Source organism: Hyalella azteca, unplaced genomic scaffold, assembly GCF_000764305.2.
Source record: "Hyalella azteca isolate HAZT.00-mixed unplaced genomic scaffold, Hazt_2.0.2 contig4627, whole genome shotgun sequence".
Lineage (NCBI taxonomy): Eukaryota > Metazoa > Arthropoda > Malacostraca > Amphipoda > Hyalellidae > Hyalella > Hyalella azteca.
The window spans coordinates 81,267-106,015 of NW_025934840.1; the positions used below are offsets into that span (position 1 = coordinate 81,267).

The window sequence follows — 24,749 nt, forward strand, 5'->3', positions numbered from 1 at the left end:
GCTAATGTCTATGCTTCCATTCAACATAATTTTTTAAATTTAATATCAGGTTTACCTAATATTTCTATCATGACTTCAGTAAGGATAACTGGCGAGGAAAATGTGTACAAAAATCTTTATCTTTTTATTTAGTAGGTTAAGATTTTTTATTAAATAAAGCCTAGTCTTTTATCCCAGTTTGTCAATTATCCGAATGTTAGAGCTCGAAAATAGAAGGAAAACTTAAAGTCAACGGTTTAGCATAGAACAGCCATGAGAAGACTACATGTTTACGGAATGAATGACACGAGTCGTCAAGCGAGAATAAACAAGGAAGGGAAAGTAGATTGCTTTGAAAAATTCTAGGCTCTGATGAATATATTTCTCATGGCCAACTGCGATTTGGTTGCCAGCAGTGTGAAAATTCTGTTAGACGTATAGTCTTTGTGTACCAGTATCGTTATGCTGGGGCAGTTAATGTGGTAGACGAACACATTTTAATTGAAGAATTCTAATTAAGTAATTAATTTTTACCGCTTACTGCAATGTCATCTGGTATCAAATAGCAATTTTCGTCGCTCGTCACTCACTTTCTTACGGCTGGTCAGTATAAATTAAACAAGGTACTCGGCCTGTAATATGGATTTAGAAATGGAAGTTGGCTAACACTTGAAGTTGATTTGTACACACGCAGAAAATGAATGCGTCAAATTATCCAAATTATGACGCTTTACATCATACGTATGCTGAAACGCTCCTTTTATCTGCACATACTTTGTTTGAAATTGTGACCAGGCCAAAATGTGAATCATTATTTGTGCCAAGTTTCGCTAATTAATCCGCAATTTAGTGGTTTTCGGTGATGCATAGGGACTGTACAGGAGCTAAGATCGAGTGGTGCTATCGATCGCCGTAAATTTGGAACTACTTGGTTCGGGTATGATCGAGCGATGACTTTTGAAACATTAAAGCACTTTCCGTCGAGCGTTCAAAGCGGAACTTTAAACCACGTAGAGTTTCCAGTTCAGCAAAAGATTTGCTATTCTGAGGATCCGAAAGCATGCTTTGTTCGAAACTCGTCAACTACGCAGATCCTACGTTGCCATAGAATTCACAAATTCATCTGGCCAAACCGAATTTTACAATTTTCCCTATGTGCTTGCGAATTATCTTACTTTTATGGTTGCAATTAGATAACATTCAGTGAATGGAGCTAATATAAAACATTTTGATGGCATGTAAATGCTTACTGTAGTTTTATTCAAAATGGTAAGCGACCTTCCGTGTTACAACAGTACGTTCTCATCTCTCTTAAAATCTATACAAATTGAAATTTTAAGATTACCTAGAAATTAACTTTGAGCCACCCACTTTCGTCGCTAATAGCTCATCTCTTATCGGCTGCTGTGCTTGTAAAGATTGGCTAAGCTCACAATTTAAGACAATTTTCTGCTGTGTCATAAACGCACAGCTGCCTGGGCAAGAAAGCTACCTCAGGAAACTGTGTTAATCAAGAGCACAATGATTTGGAACGATCGAACTTCATATTCTTTAAAAACATCGCTTTAAAACAGAGGAATCTAGAGTTAGTGGTCATTTGAATGATCATAAACGACAGGTGCACTACCTAGTTAGTTTTCCAAAATTTAGTGGTTTTGACTCTAACGAGAAACGCGGTTTGACCGACTAATTGAGGATGATGCGAACAGGCACGATGTTGCCAGGTTATATTTTTTCTAGCTCTCATATAGTACAGGATAAAGATAGCGCTGAATCTACTTTTCATCGTCAAGAAGAGAGTTGAAATCCAACTCAAACTTTTGTGTAAGTGATGAAATTTCAAGTTCGTAGACGTGACATAACAAAATGTTCTCGGAATCTCATCCATGAATGGCCTCACGCTCTCAAGTTTTTAAAATTTCCACTCCCCATTCAAAACATAATATAAAGTAATAACTATATTCCTCTCGTGTACGGAAGGTAGATTTTTTCTCCGTACACCAAATCCACTTGTGAAAAAAATAAACAATAGCTAGGCAAGAGTATCAGGATGAGTAAAACTACGATAGTTACAATATTCATGAAAAATCAACAATCGTTCAGCTCAATTCAAATTAATTCTAACGCTTGACTAATGTGGTCGCTTTTTAGGTATACAACCGTCGTGCATAAATAGGGGCAGATAAATACGCAGAACTATCATTTGGAAAATCCGTCAACAGTGTTAAGTTACCAACAAATGCACTTCATGTTAAGCATTAAAACAACGTGATACGAAAGCTAAAAGGAGGCATAGCTATCGACGAAAATGATTACTCGAAAGTTAGAGTTTTTAAAGCATTTAATCGATTTATATCTCTTAAGATTTTGAACAACTCCATAAAAATTCTCAAAACATTTATTTACTCTAAAATTGTGCACTTAATAGACTTTCATTGAAAAAGATTTCAGCTTCGAAAGTGAAACGCCTTTATAATAAGCACCACAAAGCAAGGTGCATTCGTATGTAAAGCTGCTGCCATTAACGAAGCTAGGTGCTGTTATTAATGACCGCTGAATAAGTTCAAGCAATCTAATATCATAACGTACCAGCAAGTTTTTTCGTGTACTGGATAAACTACTCTAAACCAGCAGTCTTTGCCTCTCTCTCGAGCAATATATAAGTCAGTTTTGTTCCCGACGTATCGCTGCTTCAACTGTTGTCGTTGAATGCTACTTGATGAGAGGTACTTTCAGCCAACTCCTCTGTTTCTTTAAATCGATCTTGCCACTCATTTTCACCTTCATACGATACTTCAGGAATAGAAGCTAAAATACGTGAATTTTTCCGGGCGCGAGTCGGGCTGAATGAGTTCAATGTGCACTTTGTATTCTTTGCCTCATTTTTATGAACAGATACAGGTAGGCTCACTGACGATGAGCTTGTAAGTCTAGTAGAAACGAGCGCTCCAGGTCGCTGCCTATTCTGGAAACTGGGAACCAAAGGGGAGTTTGAAGAAAATTTACGATGTCCAGATTTAGCATTAACCTGAGACGCCACTACTGGAGTTCTGTCCTCGTAAAGTAAATAAGTTGAATGCTCTCCAGTAGTTCTCGCAGGCGTTGAGCCAATTGGTTGGTGAAGAGCGGGTTGCCCTTGCATGATGGAACCGTAAGATGGTGATGGAACTCCAAGCAAAGAAGTTGTGGACGCTTCGCTGAACGTGGGATCTCTTCCTTGGATCCCGTTTTGCGTTCCATCCGATGTCGGCTGCTGCTCATTAGGCATTCGTTTAAGCTTTTGTGATCGCATCCAACGCTCATGGAAAGCTCTTTTTATTTTAGCTTGGATTTGATTTACGAGCTTCATGTTCATCAACATTAAAATGAATGGAGCGGCTGCCAGGACGACAGCCCAGAACGTTAGAGTTACTGTCCAGTAATGTGCTGCAAGGAATACAAGAGCTTTATACATTCAAGTTTTGATAAAATTCAAACCGGTAAAACAATAACATTTAAAGTTTTTTCATTATTATTTCATGCACAAGGCAACAGATAATTACCAATTTTCAACTGAGAAATAAAGCTAGGACAAAGAAATTGGTTCGATAAGATAAATTTGTGCCTATAAAGTAGACTTGTATTAAGTAGTAATGCATGAGATCTGCTATATGCTAGCGAAATAATTACTTGTTAGTATAAAATTCTAGGCGAGCAAATAAGTGACGAGAGCGCATAACCCATTGACATAAAAGGTTAATTTGTATGTATTGTGTGAATATTTCATGCTCAGTTGAGTCAATTACAAGGTCCAGATAGATGATAAAATAACTGGTATCCTCTTCTTGCATTGAAACAGGCTATTAATAATAAATAATTGCGTGGCACTGACTTTAATCGGAACTTTAGAATTTATTATTGTACATACGTAATACCAGCAATGTTGGTCAACTCACTGCGAGTGTGGTATGCGAGGTAAGAGCCCATAGCTATGGCTCCGCCCCAAGAAATAACCGTGAATATGATTATCATAATCAATCTTGAGCGCTGCATGGTGGGATGACACTGCGGAAAAAAATTCATCAATTAGCATACTATATAGGCTTTCTATTTATTGTGCTACTGTCGCTATAGATTCCATCCCTGGAGCTCGCTTTGAGCTGGTAATGCTAATGTTTTGAAGAATCTTGGCATAACCTAAAATAAACCAACGTTTCATCGCTGATTCTTATGCGCACAATAAAATGATAGAATACCCCTTGTTGGATTCAGTGGACTAACGTTTCCTAAGCGTATTGGGATCCTGAACAGGAACGGTTTACGACTACAAGTAAAACACATTGTCGGCTAATTTGAAGCTTTGTTAGCCTTTTATTCAACTCAGTGCATTTAAAATGAGAGCATTGAGAAAATTCACATTTTAAATTAAATTGTGGGCCGCTGGAATGCTATGAGTTCCGTGCGGCAACTGCTGCAAAGTGCAAACCAACACCATTGACAGATAACTACAAATCTTTCACGAACCCGAAATTATTTGCCGTCAACAGATTAGGTATCAATGCTCCAAACAGTTTTACTTTCGAATCAAAAAAAGAATTCATCGTCAAAATTTTATCAGCGCTAAAACTTGGGGGTTTGGTAGAGTACCATGAACTTCAACCTTTAAATATTTCGAGATTGGATTGAATGCTTCCCAACATGTCAAATCAAATCCAAGCTTCGAAACGAATATAGGCTAGATGGACTTTGGACTTTGAAATCAGTAGTAAGATGACCACCAATGTCTCAATAAGCAGGACGTCATGCATGACAAATTTGGCATCGCATGCCAACAATAATTGAACTAAAATGGAATATTGCTTCCTTACCCCGTAGTACCCACAGGAAAATAATATTGGCATAAACCAAGCAAACTTAACGGCGCCAAATAATGCACAGTTACGCATAGCACAGCGTTACACTGTAAACTTGCACAAATTAACGAAAACACGGATAAGGAAAATTTTTACCACAACACGAAAAGTGCCAGGGTGTTTACCTAAAGAGATTTTCCGTTTTATTTAGTCTTATTTTCCAAAGTAAAACTAAAAACTACCCGTACAACTCTTCATCCAACTTGATGGGTTCCAATTCCAGTAGTTCATCACCTAGTGTAGTATAGAATTCCAGAACAATAAGCCAAACAGCACAATAACTCACGGTTTTCAATAATATTGGAAGCAATATTTTAAAGTTAAAATTAATTATAATAAAAATTTTTTCTGACAACTGATAGAAACTGCAAACTAAGGTCCATGTACGAACGATTAACCTGGAATGCAATGTTGCCAGATGACCTGAAGAAAACGTGGAATTTAACTTGACGAGTTTTGATTTATACTGGCCACATGTGACAAAATTAACACGCTCCCTCACAGCGAGTTATGAGGCATAACTTTTATAAACTCTCTACCGCCGTATGTCACTCTCCGGGAACATAACTTTCAACTTAAATTGTACGTAAACTATTTAGTGTAGCAACCTGAGGGCGTTTGTACGCTACAGAGAACATTTTAAGGTTGTCGTACGTGGCGGCAACCATCAGTGCAAGCCATCTTGGCTCACATGGAACGTATCCTTTTTGGGAAGGAGGTTTGTGACAATATTGCTCCGGTTACTTATGTCAGGCGGTAATGCGGTATAGCATATAGGGTTAGAATTGGAATGAACGTTACCAAGTATTGCTGGCACCAATGTTTTTTATAGGTATTCATTTTGGGTTCATAGATGTTTACGAGGAAGCTTCTTTTCAATGATTTGTTTTAGTTGGCTGTGTTGTTATACCTTATCATTATGAAACCGTAGATGTGCTGATTCGATAGAATTATTAAGAAGAATGTTATCAAATAAAATAATAAATCAAGTTGATGAAGTTCACAGGAATCACAAGACGCAGTATCCAGGATTCGTCCTGCAGACTTATATCATGACGTGTCAAGCAAATTCATTTTCCTCAAAAATGAATGAACTTTTCTTTGCGATGCAAAAATGATGTTCTTTTGTGTTAAAAAAGTTCCTGAAGAAATTCGATTCATCATTGGAAAAGTGTGCATAATTTTTTCCATAGTTATCTTAATTGGAACATTATTGATGTTTTTCTAATTTACTTACGAAGTGAGATCGAAAATAGCTTTTGTGTTCATCCAGCAGCTTAATTTGGACAAAATCATCGGCGCATGCTTTCTTTCGTCATTGATCATTCAAAGTTTCCAGATATGGACTCATGATTACTTGCAGTGCTACTTTAACCGCTATGTTCTCAATGGACTTCTAGTGCGCAGTGCTGTCTTCTTTTCCAAAGTGGATGCACTTCATGCCCTGATACTGATCCTCTTGGCTCCTGGCATTCTGTTTCTCGACTCGAAAAACGCCAAACTCAAGCACGACTTGCTTGACAATTACACCATATCCTAAATGAGAGACTACCTTAAGAACGGGGACTCGATGAAACTCATTGACTAGCTCCAACAAGAGTACTAATGTTGTGGTTCTATGCAATATCAAGATTGGCCTGTCTTTCTTCGATGGGAAATCGCCTAGGAGGTTTAAGAAGTGCCTTGGTCGTGCTGTAACCCTGTTAGTGAAGTACCGTGCTTGTTTTAAAACATTTCTGCGTACTCCAATGGCGTAAATAAGACCCACGTGGCCGGTATAAACAATCTTCAGAAAGCAATTTTCCAGGAAGGCTGTTCGCTGGTAATGGCCAAGAGAACTTTTGAACTAATGGTCATTGCAGTGCAGTTCATAGCATGTCTCGGTTTCATGCAGGGAGTTCGAGCAATTTTGAATGTTTTCTTCTGTTCATCTGTTGGAAACATTTTGTGGAGTCCTGAACCTCTCACCTCAACTCCTGCTTGGGTCTTTAGTTGGGGAGGAACGGCTTCTGTTCTCCCTGATTTTGAGCTCATCCAAAAACTTGGGCAAGACCGTGTGCCGAGGAAGATCCCAAAGGCGCCCAAGCCTGGAAAATATTACATGAAAGATTCTTAAGAAGAAGCTGACCTGAGGAAGCAGAGAAACAAAGAGCTGAAAAGCATCGCTGCCTAGGCAGCGAAGTCTTGAAGGAAACTTCAGCGAAGTCTTTAGTTTCGAAGTCTTGGAGACTAGTGATAACATTATTTAGTTATGTTAATTAAGTATTACAATGTTGAAGACTCTTACCAAAAAGCAAGCGCATTTATGCCTTTTGATTTATTGGTCATAAATCACTCCTTTTACATGGATTGTATTGCGCTAATAAATCTGCTTCGGATCAAAACATTTCTCTTCGTGTAACAATCGACTGAAAGTGGAAACATTCTTCACTTTCTTTGGTGATACTAAGCTCAATTTTCCAGGCTAGTAAACTAAATGAAATTTTACTCAATAGTGTTCATTTATTGCTACAATATCTCCAGCAACATCTGGTGATTGAGATTGCGCCATCTGCTGTGAGAAAATTTCAACTGATAGATCAAAGAAAGCGAGACCAATTCGTGGAACGACGCAGCTGCAAAAATTTCTACTAGTAATTAAGTTACCTCATCTGTTATAGGAGAAATTCAAAAGTTAACATTTTCTCGTAGAACTGTTGAGCAGCTAGCAAATGGTGCTCTTTGAATCAACGTAATGTAATTGTGTGTGCGTACAAAAAAATTGACATTTCAAAGCGCTTTATATTAAAGTATAGGAACTTTGTGTATATCCATTAAATTATCTTATCAAATATATAGTACAATTTTGAGAGAGTTCATTTGTCCCTATCAAGGAGTTGCCTCTATACCCGCATTCCACGAGACGATGCGGTCACCACAGTTACTGTGAACGAATGATACTAATGAAAATTGATGAGCCAATGAAGAAAATTACATCGGTGACAATAGTGAGGATTATAAACGACCGCGTCGCTGTTGGAGAGAAATGTTTCGCGCAACTCTTGCCCCATTGCTTGTATGACTTCTGGACTGTGTGTGAAATTCTAATTAATTTCAGGTTGCAAATATTTTTTTAAGTCTACAACGATAATTGATACGGAGGTACAATGGCACATCGCATACTTTACAGCTTTTTCGTTCGGGGAAAGAATTTTCTAATCAAATAAATATTATGGCTACAGTTTTTTTTCGTATAATTGATTCGTGTTTTGAATAAATTTACATTTTATTGTTGGTGGATGAAGCGATTTCATATTTGATTTGCAGTAATTTTAAAAATATTCAATATTAATCGAAGAGTTAATTCAAGAGAATGACGAGCGAAAATTATTGAATGATCTGTTAATCATGCCCCTAACGATTCCTTCGATTAAAAAATTAACAGGTCAATGCGAGATAATGAACAAGAATCCATGGCATACGCAAAAAGTAAAGATGACGAGCTCTAGACGGAGACATAATTCGTGTTTTTAGCGCATTTTCTCGGTTATGGGAAAAAACGCTATTGTGCTCTTCATGTCCGTCCGTCCGTCCGTCCGTGACTTCACGGCCTGATCGAGTGGGAAGTTGGTTTGTTTCTTTGGACGGACGGCGGACGAGAAAATGTGCTCTCTGTCACGCACTTCAGTGAGTACTGATCTAATTTTCTTAGTCCTTGAGAGGATAAGGGCTCAGATTAGCCGTCATGAGATTCTATCAGCCATGTTTGAACTAGTTAGTATAAGGTTGACCCATGAGAAGCTCATTTTTGCGGATGTAGTTTGTTGTTCGCCTGTGACGTCACTGATCTCAGTGACGTCACAGGCATTAACCAATCACCGTAATGCGATCAAACCAGTCAACCAATCAGTCATGGGAATAACGGGATTGTTTGTTTCTCGACCCCAGTGACGTATCAAGAAAGATGAACTGAAAGAAGGAAATCCTCGTGGGCCAACCATATATAGTTCAACCATGCTATCAGCAATAGTCGACCAAGCATGGTTGAACCATGGATTCTCGATCTCAGTGACGTATCAAGAAAGATGAACTGAAAGAAGGAAATCCTCATGGGTCAACCTTATATACTTCAACCATGATCAGCAACAGTCGACCAAGCATGGTTGTACCATGGATCCAAAAACGTGTGCTGACTGGCCGGGTCACTGGGGTTCCTTGTAACGGGTCTCCGTGTCGCCCAAACTTGGTCCTCGCGATTTGGCCTCTCAGCCACCTGTCATGCAGGTTATTTTTATCAAGAACTTTCGTCATCAGCAGTACAATATGAGAATTACATTAGTACACAAGTATTTACATTAAATGTTTCAGGCAATAAGTATTTATTATAATGTAAGAAAAGTACAATAATTTTCAGACGGAACCCATGCTTAAGTACCGCGTATAGTTCATAGCTTCACACAAGCTGGAAATCATTGGCAGATGGTGTTTACGTTACTTCGACATCGATCATTAATTTATCATTCCATTCTTGTGCTAGTAGAGGTTTATGATAGTAGCATTGGTCATGATTTGGTGACAATTTTTCATGCCTGAGCAGACGATTTGTGATTAGGTGGGTAGCAGCAAAGGGAAATCTTGAACTAAATGGGAAACTATGCCTTCTACGTCGACGCAGGTCGTAGTCTCGCACTAGTAGAGCGCGCACGGCGGACGGCGCAGTCGCAGACTCGCAGTGTTCAGACAGACGTGCTCCTAGGTGGATGTGTGTGCTAACGGACGCCTTGCTAGCGTGACTTGCCGTGGTGTAATGAATACGCCTAATTTACGTCTTCAAGTATTGCAGTGTGGCAGTAATGACTGAAATATTTATAAATCCTCATGTTCGTATTGTTTAGAAATTCAGTGCAAATGAGCGTAAACTGTAATTAGGGCGATTTAGTTTAAGAATCGCGCATGCGGTTCTATGCTTACTGGGCTCCCAGAGTTATTTAGGCACATCACTGCTCATCCGAAGCTTCTGATGTCGAGAACGTGATCACACAAAGAAGCCGTTGTCCGCCGCCAGATTGTTTAGTATTTATGCTACTATAATGCTAGTATTCGTTTTTGCAATAATACAAATTATTAAAAACTTTCCCCAAAATTACTACTGAAATTGGTACATGTCCTTGTAAACGCATTTAGTCATAAACTTGATTAATGATATTGTGTTCCTCTCTAACTCAAATATTGGCTTTTAATGTTGGTCAAATGGTAATATTTAGGTAAAGAATTGTCACTGTGACCAATCTTGACTAAAAAGGAACTATGTTGCTCAATTTTCTAATGAGAGCAAAGAATTTCGGAAACTTTGAGGAGAAATTGAAATCATTGTCTTTGGTTCTGTTTTGCCAGTATATATACTTGCGAATAACATGCGTTTTCGTAGTTCGGTCAAGACAGTTAGTGAATGTATTTACAGTATGTTGAAGATAGGACAAGAAAGCTCAAGATTGTTCGATGAATATTGTTCGTTATGTTTACCCTAGTAAGGCAGTGGGCCAGAAACAAGCTATAATTTGAGGCTTCAACTAAGAAATCCCCACATGCCACATCCAATTCAAGTCTTGGATGATTATCATCGTCTCCTAATATTACGCGCTGTGTTACTTTGTTTAATATGGAATCAATTATCTAATTTGATAGAATTCTTTCCTTGGTTTGGTGATTCCATCCTATTCCTCTATGAACAACTGAAATATTTTCAGCCAGACTTCGACTGAAGTCTCAGATTTTCTTTTTCGGACTAAATTACAACTAAATTATTTTTTCGTATGTCATTTGTTCCCGTGGGTGTGCGTTAGCTGAATGCAAATAAATTTTCTCGTTACGATATGTGAAATTGTATTTTGTCTAGGCAATTAGTTAATATGTCTTCGGCAATTAGTTAATATGTCTTCGTGCAATTAGGGTTTGTTTTATAATTTTTCACAGTAAAGTTAGTTCTTTCGTCTTTTCTGCTGTGCTATACACAGCAATACCTGGGTTGCGGAAGTATAGTACGTTTCAGTTCACCAGATGGAAATTGACATTTTCTGAGACAGACTCGGAAGTAATCGCTCAGAGTTGAGCTGACTCGGGAACGCCCAACTTTGGGTGTATTCCTCCGAAAAAAGGAAGATAACTACACCTTAGACTTCCATTTTTATCATTGCCCTTAAAGGATCATTCCTTGAACCCTTTTATTTATCTAGCAGAATAGTATTCGACTCTCGTTATCGCTGTGCTTTGTGTTCTTTCTTATTTCTTGCCGTTTTCTCATAGCCTTACTGTTCGGACTCTGGGGCACTTTTTTTTACAATCCTCTTTGTTATATTTTGATCGAATCCTTCAGTCGTTTGTGATCAATTGCTATATTATTATCTTTTTCTTTGTCAAATCTATGAAACTTTGTATTTGAGTGTGAGAGTTTCATGCATTTAGTCCCTTCCTGTTATTGTTTTTCCTTTTTAAGATAAGACAGAAAATTGAAGGTTTCGTTCATTTAGTTATACGTCAAGTTACTACCGGAAATGCCTGTGGAAAGAAGTGATGTAGTTGAAAACACGTGCTTCTTGTTCATCATCTTCTGGCGACTGGTGAATCGTGACTGTCCATTTTAATGAATTCTGTGAAGTGTTGTCAAAAGTGCAAGACACTCTTCATCATCAGGCATTTGCTTGTTGTTATTTTTTTAGAAATGGCTAGAGTTTCCGTTGGACGAAATAATTTAATGGATTTTAACGGAATGGAACTTCTGGGTTTATAAAACTGAGGAATTAACATGCCTTCGCTCGAAGTGAAATTTTGCAACCGTATCACGCAACATCATTTTGGTCAATTGTGTACGTGTGTGCTAGAGAAAATTTTTCGAATTTATACCTGAATTTCTTGCGCTTCTTATACTTGTTCCAAATAGCAGTTTTTTTCTGCGAGTATATGCAGGCAGGAATTCAACTGCAGAGCGCATTCCGGTGCTTATTTCTGCCGTTCGCTACCTGAATATTATTTTTTACTCAACCTCGTGTTTGATGGTCAAACAGGTTCTCAGGATGCCTCCTGGCCACCTCTTGTGCAGCTCACTGGGTAGTTAACATTTTTGTTCCGTTCCGACATAACCTTCTTTCGTCATTGTTTTTTTACGATCTTGTGATACTCTTATAAGAAGTTGTTGAGGTCGCAACGTGACGCTTGAATGCTCTTAATTCTCTTATATGGCCTACATACTCTTTTTAAATGTTATGCATGACTGAATCGAATTCCGATTTCCGAATTCCTCAGGTTAGCGCAACCGAATGTATTCGAGAACTTTTGAGGGAACATTCGATCAGTTTTCTTAATCCTATACTCCTGATGACCTTGTGCTTTTTCATTCGGCTATATTTGTAGTATTCCTGTGGGACTCGCAAATCCGTACTTTCTTTTGACTGCACGTACGTTGCTTTCGGTGTTCACACTTCCATTACTCGATCACGGGAAGTGATAAACTTAAACAGCTCGTTTAGTATGTAGAGTTTGGAAAATTTGTTTGTTTAATTTTGGAAATTTGTTAGTAGAGTTAGGGAAATTTGGGAATAAGTGAATGCGACTCTGAATGCAAAGAACTGAATATATTCATGAATGGATAAAGTGATTACCTACTGAACGTACGTACAACGGAATGAGTAAGTGTGGGGGTGGCGCTATATCTGGGCTACAGAGCAGGTGCACCGCACGCTGCACCGCACACGCTGCACCGCACGCTGCACCGCACGCTGCACCGCACGCTGCACCGCACGCTGCACCGCACGCTGCACCGCACGCTGCACCGCTCACGCTGCACCGCACGCTGCACCGCACGCTGCACCGCACGCTGCGCGCCATCCTCATGCTTGTGCAATCAATATTTCGTGCTGGAAAATTAGAAATAAATCAAAACAATGCACCAGTAACGTATCTAATGAATTAAACAGTGCTAGTGAAATGATTACAGGGATGGATGGTTGAAGGCTCGGGCTTTATATGGAAATTATTCAAAGCGTACAGAAAGTACATCAGAATATCGTAATAGAGCCAGGTGTACGGAATCCTGATTTATATGGGATTAAAGTTGCCGATCACGGTTAAACGTATAGCTAATGTTATGATCTAAGCTTTGCGGAATGTTCATGACGTATGAGAGATTTTTTGTGGATTTTCGTAATCATAATTATAAGTGAACTACAGATTATTGCCCGTTATGCCGTGCAATTCTGTTTTGTAGAGACGTTTGATATCACAAAATGATTCTGTAATTATATTTAGGCTTCAACAACACAATTAAGCAAGCTAATTATAAAATGGCGTGTATGTAACTGGTTTAAGCCCCGTTAAAATAAACCGAAAAAGTTTTGCTATTATATATTGGTCGGGAAATGGGCGAGTTACAAGTTCTGTTCTGTCGTGTAGGCTCTAGCGGTAAATTTAGACATATATTTACTTCTAAGGGAGTCGTTCAAACTTTAACAACAAACTGGGCGCACGGTAGATTATCTTCTCTCGAGAAAATCTTGACGTGATGGTTTGTTGCTGTTTAAGCTTTAACGGCAAATTTAGACACATTTATAATTTTCAGGGAGGCTATCAAACTTTTGTAACAATCTGGTCGCACCGTATATCATTTTCTAGCGGAAAAATCTTGAGGCTATCAAACTTTTATAACAATCTGGGAACAAGGTAAATTATTTTCTCGCGAGAATCTTTTAAATTGAAGAGGTGTTTTGTTGCTGTGTATATAGCTGCCCGGAGCGGGCTGGGGAGCTGAAGCGAAGGCCTGGACCGGTTGCTGCTAATATTGGAAGAACCACTTCCGCTGAGCGCCGCTGGTCCAGGAAGCTGGAACGTTTTTATGGATCCGCTGGTAAATGTCGACGGTATATCGCGCAAGCTTCTAATGGTCTACGCGATGTCCGGTCAGGGGGAAAGATTCATGACTTAATATGTTGGTGTTAATTCATGAATTCGTTTACGCTCGGACATTCTCAGCGCTATTGAACCTTTCAAGCCTAGAGCTGTATCCTCGCGAATGGCTACTTGATCGCTTATTTATCAACAAATACCTATATATAAAATAACTATAAAACTGCCCGATAAATCCTGCCAATCACGAACAAATAATTATAAATCAATATCATCGTGCGACAATCGCTACCATTGACGAGAACGCGTACTAAGGTCCGACGTTTTAGTGATCGAAATACTTTCTATTGTCCATATTCAGATGGCGCTGATGTGGAGGGAGAATTTCCACTCATTGCGGGTAAAGAATGTTCCCTGAAGTAACTCGTCACATGCTTCATTTCGAAACATGTTGAATGTTCAAGAGTATACGAATCCAAGTTTTTAATTCAACATTTAAAAAAAGAATACTCATCGTACTATACGGTCTAATAATGCTGGCCCTCAAATGAGATTATTTTTAGTGCATTTAATCTTGAATTGCAGTATTATGAATCGAAGCCTGGCTTGATCTGTAAACGGTAGATAATTAGCTACGAGTTGAAGCAGTAAATAAAAAAATTGATACCTTTCCAATGCAATTTTTGTTCTTCAGTTGAAAAGCGGCATTCGCGTACAGCCTTGGTAGAGTTTGCACATATATGAAGTTTTACAACCAACGTTACTCGTTTTTTGTTATTTATTTTATTAAATTCTTTATTTTTCAACACTAACACTTTTAACAGGTGTGTGTACACACTTTTAACAGGTGTGTACACATCTAAAATTTGCAAACTGTATTTAACAACACTTTCATCAAACTTGTTGGGTCAAACTGTATTTAACAACACTTACTACATCAAACTTGTTGGGTCAAACTGTATTTAACAACACTTTCATCAAACTTGTTGGGTCAAACTGTATTTAACAATACTTTCATCAAACTTGTTGGGTCAAACTGTATTTGACAACACTTTCATCAAACTTGTTGGGTCAAACTGTATTTAACAAAACACTTTCATCAAACTTGTTGGGTCAAACTGTATTTAACGACACTTTCATCAAACTTGTTGGGTCAAACTGTATTCAACAACACTATCATCAAACTTGTTGGGACAAACTGTACTATTTAACAACACTTACATCAAACCCAACTTTTTTGTTGCAACCTGTATTAATGATGAGACTCTGAGTTCTACCGCAGTTTCTGAGGAAGCCAGAGCTGTTAGTCAGGGCGTTAGTCAAGGTCAACTTTGGTTTATAGCATACTTGGCTGCTTGTGGTTGACTAATGGTAGTTAATGGTAGCAAGTATTGTAGCATAAACTTACGATCTCATTACACTTGGATCCTAAAACTCGAAAGAAAAACAAAACATGAAAAATGAATCATCTCTGATACGAAGAATGCATTTGCGTAATATTAATAGAATTTATTAAGTTTTTCCCCTAATTTTAATAAAACATTTATCTCTGCATTTAATCACTTAATAGACTTGATTATTATTACAGTTTATTATCGTAATAAGTCATAAATATTAAAGTCTATTAATAACTTAATAGAGTTTATTAAGTTTCTTCATAAATTTTAATAAACCATTTATCTCGGCATTTAATCACTTAATAGACTTTATTAATATTAGTCTATTATCATAATAAGTCATAAATATAAAGACCATTAATCACTTGAATAGAGTTTATTAAGTTTTTACCTAATTTTAATACAGCATTTATGTAGGTGTAGGGTGTGATGTGTGTTGCGTAGGTGTAGGTGGTGATGATGTGTGTTGCGCAGGTGTAGGTGGTGTGTGATGTGTGTTGCGCAGGTGTAGGTGGTGTGTAATGTGTGTTGCGCTGGTGTAGGTGGTGTGTGATGTGTGTTGCGCAGGTGTAGGTGGGGTGTGATGTGTGTTGCGCAGGTGTAGGTGGTGTGTGATGTGTGTTGCGTAGGTGTAGGTGGTGTGTGATGTGTGTTGCGTAGGTGTAGGTGGTGTGTGATGTGTGTTGCGTAGGTGTAGGTGGTGTGTGATCACTGTGATGTATGTCAGGCTGTAACACAGGAAAGAGGCTGCGTCTTCTCTGCTTCGATAGAAATGTGTTCCTTCAACCCAGGGACGCCATAAAAGGCAGTTCCTTCAACCCAGTGACGCCATAAAAGGCAGTTTTCAACCCAGTGACGCCATAAAAGACAGTTCCTTCATGCCAGTGACGCCATAAAAGGCAGGTTTCAACCCAGTGACGCCATAAAAGGCAGTTTTCAACCCAGTGACGCCATAAAAGACAGTTTTAAACCCAGTGACGCCATAAAAGGCAGTTTTCAACCCAGTGACGCCATAAAAGGCAGTTTTTATGGCCAACATTTCCTTACCACCGCTGAGCTTCTCTGGCTGCGCATTACGTGTTATGCTTTGTTCTGTACGAGCCTTGACTCGCTTTTTCGTGCAGCGCATCAGCTTTGGTTTCTTTGCCGGCGAGTCTATTAACTTTTCTCATCAATTTTTTGACGTGGATGAGTTTTTCCTCATAGTGTACATAATTAATAGTTTATGTACTGTTCTGTTTCAGTTCGTGAGATTTATTCCTTTTGGTTTCAGCTTTTTTTATTTTCACAAAACTATTTATTTTGGTCTGTTTAGCTCATCTATGGTCGACTTATTAATTATTATGCATTTTTGTTACGAGAGAATATAAGCAAACAAACATGCTCGTAACATTTTTCTGTTTATTTGAAACTGCTTAGCTCATCTATGATCGATGTATTAATTATTTTGACTTTTTTGTTACGAGAGAATGTAAGCGAACAAAAATGCTCGTAAAAATTTCTGTCTTTTTTAACGACAGACTCGTGTCTGCGGCAAGTGTCTGGTGAAACTTCTCTTTCATCAGAGGTCATCGTTTTTGATTGCGAAACGGTCGAGTAATTTGGCATAAGTGACCTCGCTTACGTCGTCACATGCCCTTGGATGACTGCTCTATTTCAGCTTTATTTGTTTAAATACTCCTAAGCGTCACGATCAGGGGCCATACTTTCAAAACTCGCTTGAACGTAAGTACTTACGCTCTATTTTCTTGTCCATGATTGGTGGATTTTGCTCAAAAGGCCGTCAATTATTGGTTCATGAACATACGATCTCTTAACTTTTTTTTGAAAGTATAGGCCCAGGGCAATGCATGACGTCATATACATGATAAGAGTGACAAGATTCTCATCATTACTGGTATTAGTGATCCTTATGTCAGCGTAGTGTATCCGTACACGCGTGTCGCTTGTTTCTAATCACATTCTACATTCACTGTCGCTTGTTTCTACTCACATTCTACATTCACTGTCACTTGTTTCTACTCACATTCTACATTCACTGTCGCTTGTTTCTACTCACATTCTACATTCACTGTCGCTTGTTTCTATTCACATTCTACTTTCACTGTCGCTTGTTTCTACTCACACCAAGCACGCAGTCGTCGTAAATCATCTGTGCACACTTCGCACCCAAAAAATTCTCTTGATTTAGTTGTTAAATCATAAGCAAATTTGAACGTGAAATCGTGAGAGTATAATCTTTCAAGATGACCATGAATCTTTTCTTCATTACACACTTCGCAGCCAGAAAATATTTCTGGATTTTAGTTGTTAAATCTTACGCAAATTTGGACGTGAAACAATGAGAGTATAGGTAATCATTCACGATGACTATGAATATTTTTCTTAATGGAGAGGCTGCTAGTTTCATTTCTTAGAGGTGTTATTAAATATATTTTGCATTAATAACTTTAAAATAACTACCATCACGGTTGTAACAACTTATGTTTGTGAAATAAAAGAGCAATGTGTTATAGCCTGCGTGAGACGCTGTATAGCAGAGTCGACTTCATCGAATTGTTTCTGGGGCATTATATTGATTGCGATTATAGATTATATTTATGATATAAATATAATGTTACGATATAATATATTGTAATAATATCGTAATCATAATATATTTATGATATAAATATAATGCGAGGAGGAAATTTTTGCCAGTGTTTGAGTGAGACAGAAGAGATAAATGTTATATTGGGAGCAGATGTACGTGTTGGATGAGGGTACGGGAGGTACGTGTTGGATGAGGGTACGGGAGGTACGTGTTGGATGAGGGTACAGGAGGTACGTGATGGATGAGGGTACAGGAGGTACGTGTTGGATAGGGAGGTACGTGTTGGATGAGGTGGATGAGGGTAGGGGAGGTACGTGTTGGATGAGGGTACGGGAGGTACGTGTTGGATGAGGGTAAGGCATTTGGTGGATGAGGGTAGAGGGTAATTTGAGGCCAGAGGTGTGGGAGCGGAAGTTGAGTCTCATTTGCTATGGGAAGGTCAGAACACTGAAGCTAATTGCTACCAGGTCCTTAGAAAAAGACTAATCTAATCAACATAACATCTAATTATGAATTATTCTTTGTCTTCCATCCATATTTATCATACATATATTATTACCACACATCCATAGTTATCCTCCTTTATTCACAGTTTAGCCAGGTTTAGTACGTACTTTAACATCCTTACATCCAAAAATTGCCGTTAATCTAATCAACATAACATGGAACTATGAAATATTCTTTGTGTTTTGATCTTCGATCCAAACTCCTCAATTTGTTTTTCTTCTGAATAATAAGAATCTTTACAACCTCGTTTTCTAATAAATAAAAAGCCATCGTGGAGACGTGGACATTTTAGATCTACATTATTTATGTGGGAATGTTTTCCAGATATAATCTGACGAAAATAACCTGTTTGTATGAACTATTTTTTGTCTTCGATCCATATTCTAATCAACATAACATGGAACTATGAATTATTCTTAGTGTTTTGATCTTCGATCCAAACTCCTCAATTTATTTTTCTTCAAATAAAGAACCTGTATAACCTCGTTTTTAAGAAATATAAAGCTATCATGGGCAATTTTATATCTCGATTATTTATGTGGTAATGTACACAAGGTATTTCAGGCAGGATTTTGCCATTCCCGAGCACTGTAAAAATGTTTACAACGAAAGTGTTGTCCCTCTACTACGCAGCTGTGAAGTCTTTCATTCAGTGTTTGTTGGTGCAACAATTATGGCTAGTGACACGAGTTTGCTGGCATGCCACCAGGTCACGGTAATCACAATGATTGGCTGAAAGATTGGCACAATGATTGCCGTCATTAACTGCATTTGTCATGGCCACATGTTGACCCTATATTTACCATTGCGAGCCTAGCCGACGCTGATGTGCAATTAAATGTCACTCACTTCATTAGCAATTTTTTTTTACTTTAAAGTGTCTACGCAGCAGAAAATATTATTTAAAATCATTCACGAATAAGTATTTCTGTACATTTTTGTCGCCCTACGAAGAAGATTAATTCTAATAGGAAGTGCTCGACAACTTTGCTGCTAACGCGGTTGAAGTTGACATGCCTCCCCTCAGATGTTTTGAGCTTCTTTCTGTGTAAAAAGTCTCATCTAATTGGGTCGAATGTGTTCATTTAGTTGGGTACCAAAGTGTTAAGATTCTGAATTTGGCAAAACGTCGATAAATATATATTATATTTATGCTTCCATTTTCCCGGATGCAAGTTGGTCCCAAGGTAGAGAAGCCTTTCCGACGCATTTAATGTGCCCTTTCCACCCTTGAACCTAGATCACCAATAGTAACGTTTTCCAATAAATAAAATTTGAGGCCGAATGTAAGTTGCATTTCTCCGTTATTTTTGACAGTTGGGCTGTACATGTTTGTGCTACTTCATTAACCATCTCGTATAAATTAGCCATATTAATTAACCATTCTAATCTATACGTGCGTTATTTGTCGTTGTAAGTATTTACGTAATACTTGTGTATTTGTCGTTGTAAGGTGTGTACGTAATGCTTGTGTATGTAATGCTTGTGTACGTAATGCTTGTGTAAGGCTTGACTGCGCTATTTCTGCCATCGTTGTTATACAGGAGCCCTCAGGTAAGCTCTGCATCCTCTTGGCAACCCTCTCGCCTCTATGACGTCATCCTTTCGACAACTTCGATGTTCCCTTGTTGAAAATCTCGAGTGACTCGTCGGTAAATTGATGTCGATCAGACGAATCTATTTAATAATCGAATAATTTAATAAGAATAACCTCGATTACGTTAGCTGTGAATGAATTCGCAAACGGTGCCTTATAGTACTTAAATAATAATGTTAAGAGTATTTCTAGTTCCTTAATAAAACAATCATGCTATATGTGGGTACAACGTTGTTATAACTTAAAAGTACTTTTTAAGGTACGTAATATCAAGCTTACAAATTTTCGCTATCATGATATAAATTCGACTTTAATTGAGTTCAATGCTAAATACATTAGCGATTTGCTGCCCGTGTGTGACGTTTTATGTCTACAAGGGTATTGGAGTTCGTTATATTATCATTCTTCATCAAAGTCTATTGGTTGCAAGGACGATGACTTAATTTTTTTAAAGAAAATTAGGAATGAGCTTTGTAAGTAACGTATTTTTTTACATTTTTAGTGCATTTTCTCATTTATGGAAAAATGCACTATTGTGCTCGCCATGTCCGTCCGTCTGTCTTTTCGTCCGTGATTTCACGTTTTCGTCGACGAGAAAATGCGCTCTCTGTCTCTCACGGCAGTGAGTACTGAGTTATATTTTTTTTTGCTCAAGGGCGCACAATCTAACTCAGTTTCGCTGAAAAATTAAACAAGTAAAATTTCGTGTTTTATAAAGATTGTCCCCATTGCCTGACTTACGCTGTGAACGTATTCGCCTTGAAGTATTTCACTAGCGTATATAACAATATTACGTTCGCCTAGTGCGCGTATCGTTGACGTATATCGTTCCTCGTCGATCACTGCTGCATGCCAACGAATTATGTAATTTGTCCATTTTGCGTTAGAATTCGTAGTAGAGAATTATTGTCGCTGTTTATTGCCTCATAAATTTGTTGGAACATGAATTATCGGTTTTAAAATTTGTGTTAAACATACTGTGGGATCACAGTTTCTCTTAATTTTTTTCTCAAAATAATTATGTTTAATTTATTCATATTTGTATTATTGTTTTGACAGTCAAATCGAGCGTCTCTGGTAATATTTTAGTTGCAATTATAATTAGTTGTAAGTCACAAATGTTGAGATTATTAGTTGCAAGTCACAAATGTTAGTTGCAATTAGTTGCAAGTAACAAATGTTGAGATTATATACGATGAATTTTTTGTTAAATGCTTCGGGCGGCATGTGCCACCAAATTTTCAGCAACTTCAAGTCATTTGGTCAAATAGTTCCTGAAATCACGTAGCAAAAGGCTCAGTGACACCATCAGCCGTCCATCTCCATAGTAACAGTTGCGTTTTCAATGTTTATCTCGTTAGTATTGGTCGTAATTTTTTCAGTTCGTATCCACTATGTTGATAAAAGTTGCTCAAATTATTATGTAGAGTGGAAAATATTTTAGTTCAATGGTAATCTTCGAGGAGGCAACAAGTCCAGCAGCTATCTCAATCAATCGTCAGTTATGGAAAGATCGGGTTCCAAAGGCCGGATCCCTTGTGAATCAAGTCACGAAAAATTCAAGAATCGGCAACAGGCCATGGGCCTATTTCTTCAGTGCCGACACTTCTATTCTATTCTATAAACTTTCAGCTGCCGTTAGCAATAAGGCCTTCTCCCCTCACGGCGACTGAGAACCTCGTACGTGCGTCGAGGTTACAGGCCTATAGACCAGCACGGTCGCTGACGCAGATATTCCCTTCACTTCTCTTATTTTGGTACAAAATTTTAACGTGAATGGCGTTTGTTAATTTTTTTTGATAATTATTGAAGTTAATACAAACTTTTGCTTTGAGGCTAAATTTCGTCTCACGAAAACCTTGATAATATTGAATTTTATGCATCACGATCAATTTACAATTCAACTACAAATATTTTTAACAATTGTAGGTAACCGTTATTAAACGCAAGGCATTCTTTATGTGATAACCTTAATTTTATTCCACTCATAGTGTGCATGTGCACGGATGCAATCAGATCTAATTGTCGAATTTATACTTTATGTAAATAATCAGATCGTCTAGACTCTAGAGAATCATTTCCGTCTGTTTTCAATAATCGTAATAACCTATATAATCACTTTCAACATTTTCTGAGTCTCTACTTACCATAATGGGTAAAACGCAAAGTATAAGGCGGGAAAGAGCCGTATCAAAATATAAATTCTCATTAAAAACCGCTTATCTTAAACCGATTTTTTAAAATAGTTTGAAATTAAATGAATCTCTATTTTTTCTGAATTTCTAATTGCCTGACGGGAAAGAACCGCATCAAAATATGGATTCTCATTAAAAACCGTCTATTTTAAACCGATTTTACCAAATCATTTGAAATCAAATTAATCTCTATTTTTTCTGAATCTCTAATTGCCAGGCGGGAAAGAACCGCAACAAAATATAGATTCTCATTAAAACCCGCCTATTTTAAACCTATTTTATTAAATCGTTGCACTAGCAGATGGTCGGTCAGCGGACAACTACGAGCGTAGAAAAGCCTGGATAAGAAAGTTTGAGAAAGTCGGAGAGGAAGCTCACGTTATTTAGAAGCACAATCCGCGAGTTATTGTGGATTCTGAGTGACCATACTGAAGTAGCGTTCAATGTAGTGTGTAATTCTGTTCTGCTCCGTTTACTGTTACTGGATAGTTCATTCTATGCTCAAGAAAAAGTCGTGAAAATCTCATTATAGAGCGTAAGCTGCAGCCTCCTGTTCATCTTAACATTATTATCTTCAAGAAAGCCTTGATTTGATTTATAATCAAGTACAGGCAGTTTGTTAAAATATGGTAATCAGTTAGTGGAAAGCTGTTGAATTTTTTTCACGATCATCAACCTTACGAATGATAGTACTATTACCCCAACTGCGAAAGTCACCGTTTCCTGAAGTTGTTAGCTCGCTCAATTTATTTGTTCGATTTCGTCTGTATATCTCATCTATGTATCTACAATATTGTATTTGTTTCATAAACCGACGGTCATGCGTTTATACAGGAGATGGACGATGGAGGGCCCCCGAAAGAGAAAGACTGAAAACTATTCATGAAACTTTATGGAACTGTCACGCCTTGCGGGGGCATGCTGATGGTGGCGTTAGACATGGTTGAACTAGTCTAAGGTTGACCCATCAGAAGCCCATTTTTGCGGATGTAGTTCGTTGTTCGTCTGTGACGTCACTGATCTCAGTGACGTCACAGGCATTAACCAATCACCGAAATGCGATCAATCCAGTCAACCAATCCGTCGTGGGAATGACGGGTTTGTTTACGTTTTTCGATCTCAGTGACGTAACACGAAAGCTGAACTGGAAGGCGGAACTTCTCGTGGGTCAACCTTATATAGTTCAACCATGCATTAACCAATCACCGAAATGCGATCAAACCAGTCAACCAATCCGTCATGGGAATGACGGGTTTGTTTACGTTTCTCGATCTCAGTGACGTAACAAGAAAGCTGAACTTAAAGACGGAACTTCTCGTGGGTCAACCTTATATAGTAGTTCAACCATGGCGTTAGAGTCAGGACGCGATCTACCTGTGATTGATTTGATCGCTTCAGGTAACAGAGTGCGTGCGATTTATTAAACCTCGGAAGCTTTCACTCTATATCTGCCGCATCACTGTCACTCTTGACGTGCATGATCTTCGTGTTGGTAATTGTTGCTCGCATTGGAAAAGTCTTTTCTGCTGACTGGAAGAACTTCGCGAGTTGCGTACGGTACGTCCGTGAACTGTACATTAGCTATAATCATGCGTGACAACTCCCACGGCTGTATTTTCCTACATTGAATCAATAGTGCGAATTATATCGGTCGCTTGTTATGTCCTGTTTGCTCATGACGTTCACTTTCATATTTGTTGGACCATTATCCCTTGATGAAAAGCAAAGTTTTTTTTCAATGTACTTCGAAATTTTAATTGATAGTTTCTGAATGTCGAGAGAGCGGCCGATTTTTAAGCACTCGCATTTTCTTATAATATCCCATAATCTTTCTTATGTTCAATGCGCTTTATAATTTCTATACATTGCTCAAATTGAACAACTTGCGCATGACTTTTTAAGGAAATATTTTTCAGCACGTGTGTGTGAATTACGTGGTTCTCGAACACCCAACTAACTGCTCTTTTACCTCTATGCTTAACCGCCCGGTCACCTCGCCGATTTTGACAATTGTCATGGGTACGGTAGCTGGGATCGAACCTACAACTTACTGCTCCATTACTGGTACTCTGAACTCTACCCACCGCCATATTCAAAATATTCATCAAAATTCAGCTACTATGGCTCATATACCTGAAGAATTGTTCTCTCTCTTTTATAATCATTCGTGAGGGTTAACAAACTCTGAATGGATACAAACTCTGAATGGAATGTTAGTTTAAAATTTACTGGAATTTATGTCGTAACTAAATGAAAATTAAAAAAAAACGACTTATTTTTTACAATAATACGGAACGGGAGAACAGGCGCCACGATTCGCTGGTCACCGCTGCCACAACATTTAAAAAGAGAAACGCTTTCCTTAAAAATAGTACTTGCAAAATGCGGTACTTTCATTCGCTTTTTAGTATGGTGGTAATTTTTTACTTATGTTTGTAGCGCAGCGATAGTACAAGAAAAGATTCATGTGACCATTTTTTCCAGTGATGCGTAAATTGACATCCAAGTACACCGGTACTCTCTTCATCTAGCCATGATGCATCGTAGCATCGAACTTTGTTCATTATTACAAGTTTGTAAATTTCGACAATAGACAGATATTTCAATGGCAATTAACGTACGGTAAAGGTATTCGAATGTTTAATTCAATAATTGTTTTAAATTTTCAAAGTTTTAGTCAATTGCATCGCAGTTTCTTGTTTTCTGCGAATCTCC

The 24,749-nt window shown here is 38.1% G+C and overlaps 1 protein-coding gene across 4 annotated transcripts; it reads right to left on the reverse strand.

The window, feature by feature from the left end:
- Positions 1-2,058: 2,058 nt before the first annotated feature.
- Positions 2,059-5,330, reverse strand: LOC125177751. Of its 4 annotated transcripts, none has more exons than XR_007156650.1 (3): positions 5,270-5,330; positions 3,915-4,023; positions 2,059-3,405 (listed from the first exon to the last, which is right to left on the reverse strand). XR_007156650.1 is itself a non-coding variant. In XM_047880092.1 (3 exons), exons 1-3 carry the CDS (start codon positions 4,902-4,904, stop codon positions 2,672-2,674), a joined length of 921 nt encoding a protein of 306 aa, XP_047736048.1. In that variant the 5' UTR covers positions 4,905-4,928; the 3' UTR covers positions 2,059-2,671. The 4 variants fall into 4 exon arrangements, 1 of the variants encoding a protein (XP_047736048.1); XR_007156648.1 differs by lacking the exon at positions 5,270-5,330 and adding an exon at positions 5,158-5,263; XR_007156649.1 differs by lacking the exon at positions 5,270-5,330 and adding an exon at positions 4,997-5,263.
- Positions 5,331-24,749: the final 19,419 nt, after the last annotated feature.

Coding starts and splice junctions, on each gene's coding strand:
- LOC125177751 (XM_047880092.1), bottom strand. CDS start 4,904: ATGCGTAACTGTGCATTATTTGGCGCCGTTAAGTTTGCTTGGTTTATG. Junction 4,024..4,826: donor TTTCCTGTGGGTACTACGGG/GTAAGGAAGCAA, acceptor TTTTTTCCGCAG/TGTCATCCCACCATGCAGCG. Junction 3,406..3,914: donor CCTCGCATACCACACTCGCA/GTGAGTTGACCA, acceptor TATTCCTTGCAG/CACATTACTGGACAGTAACT.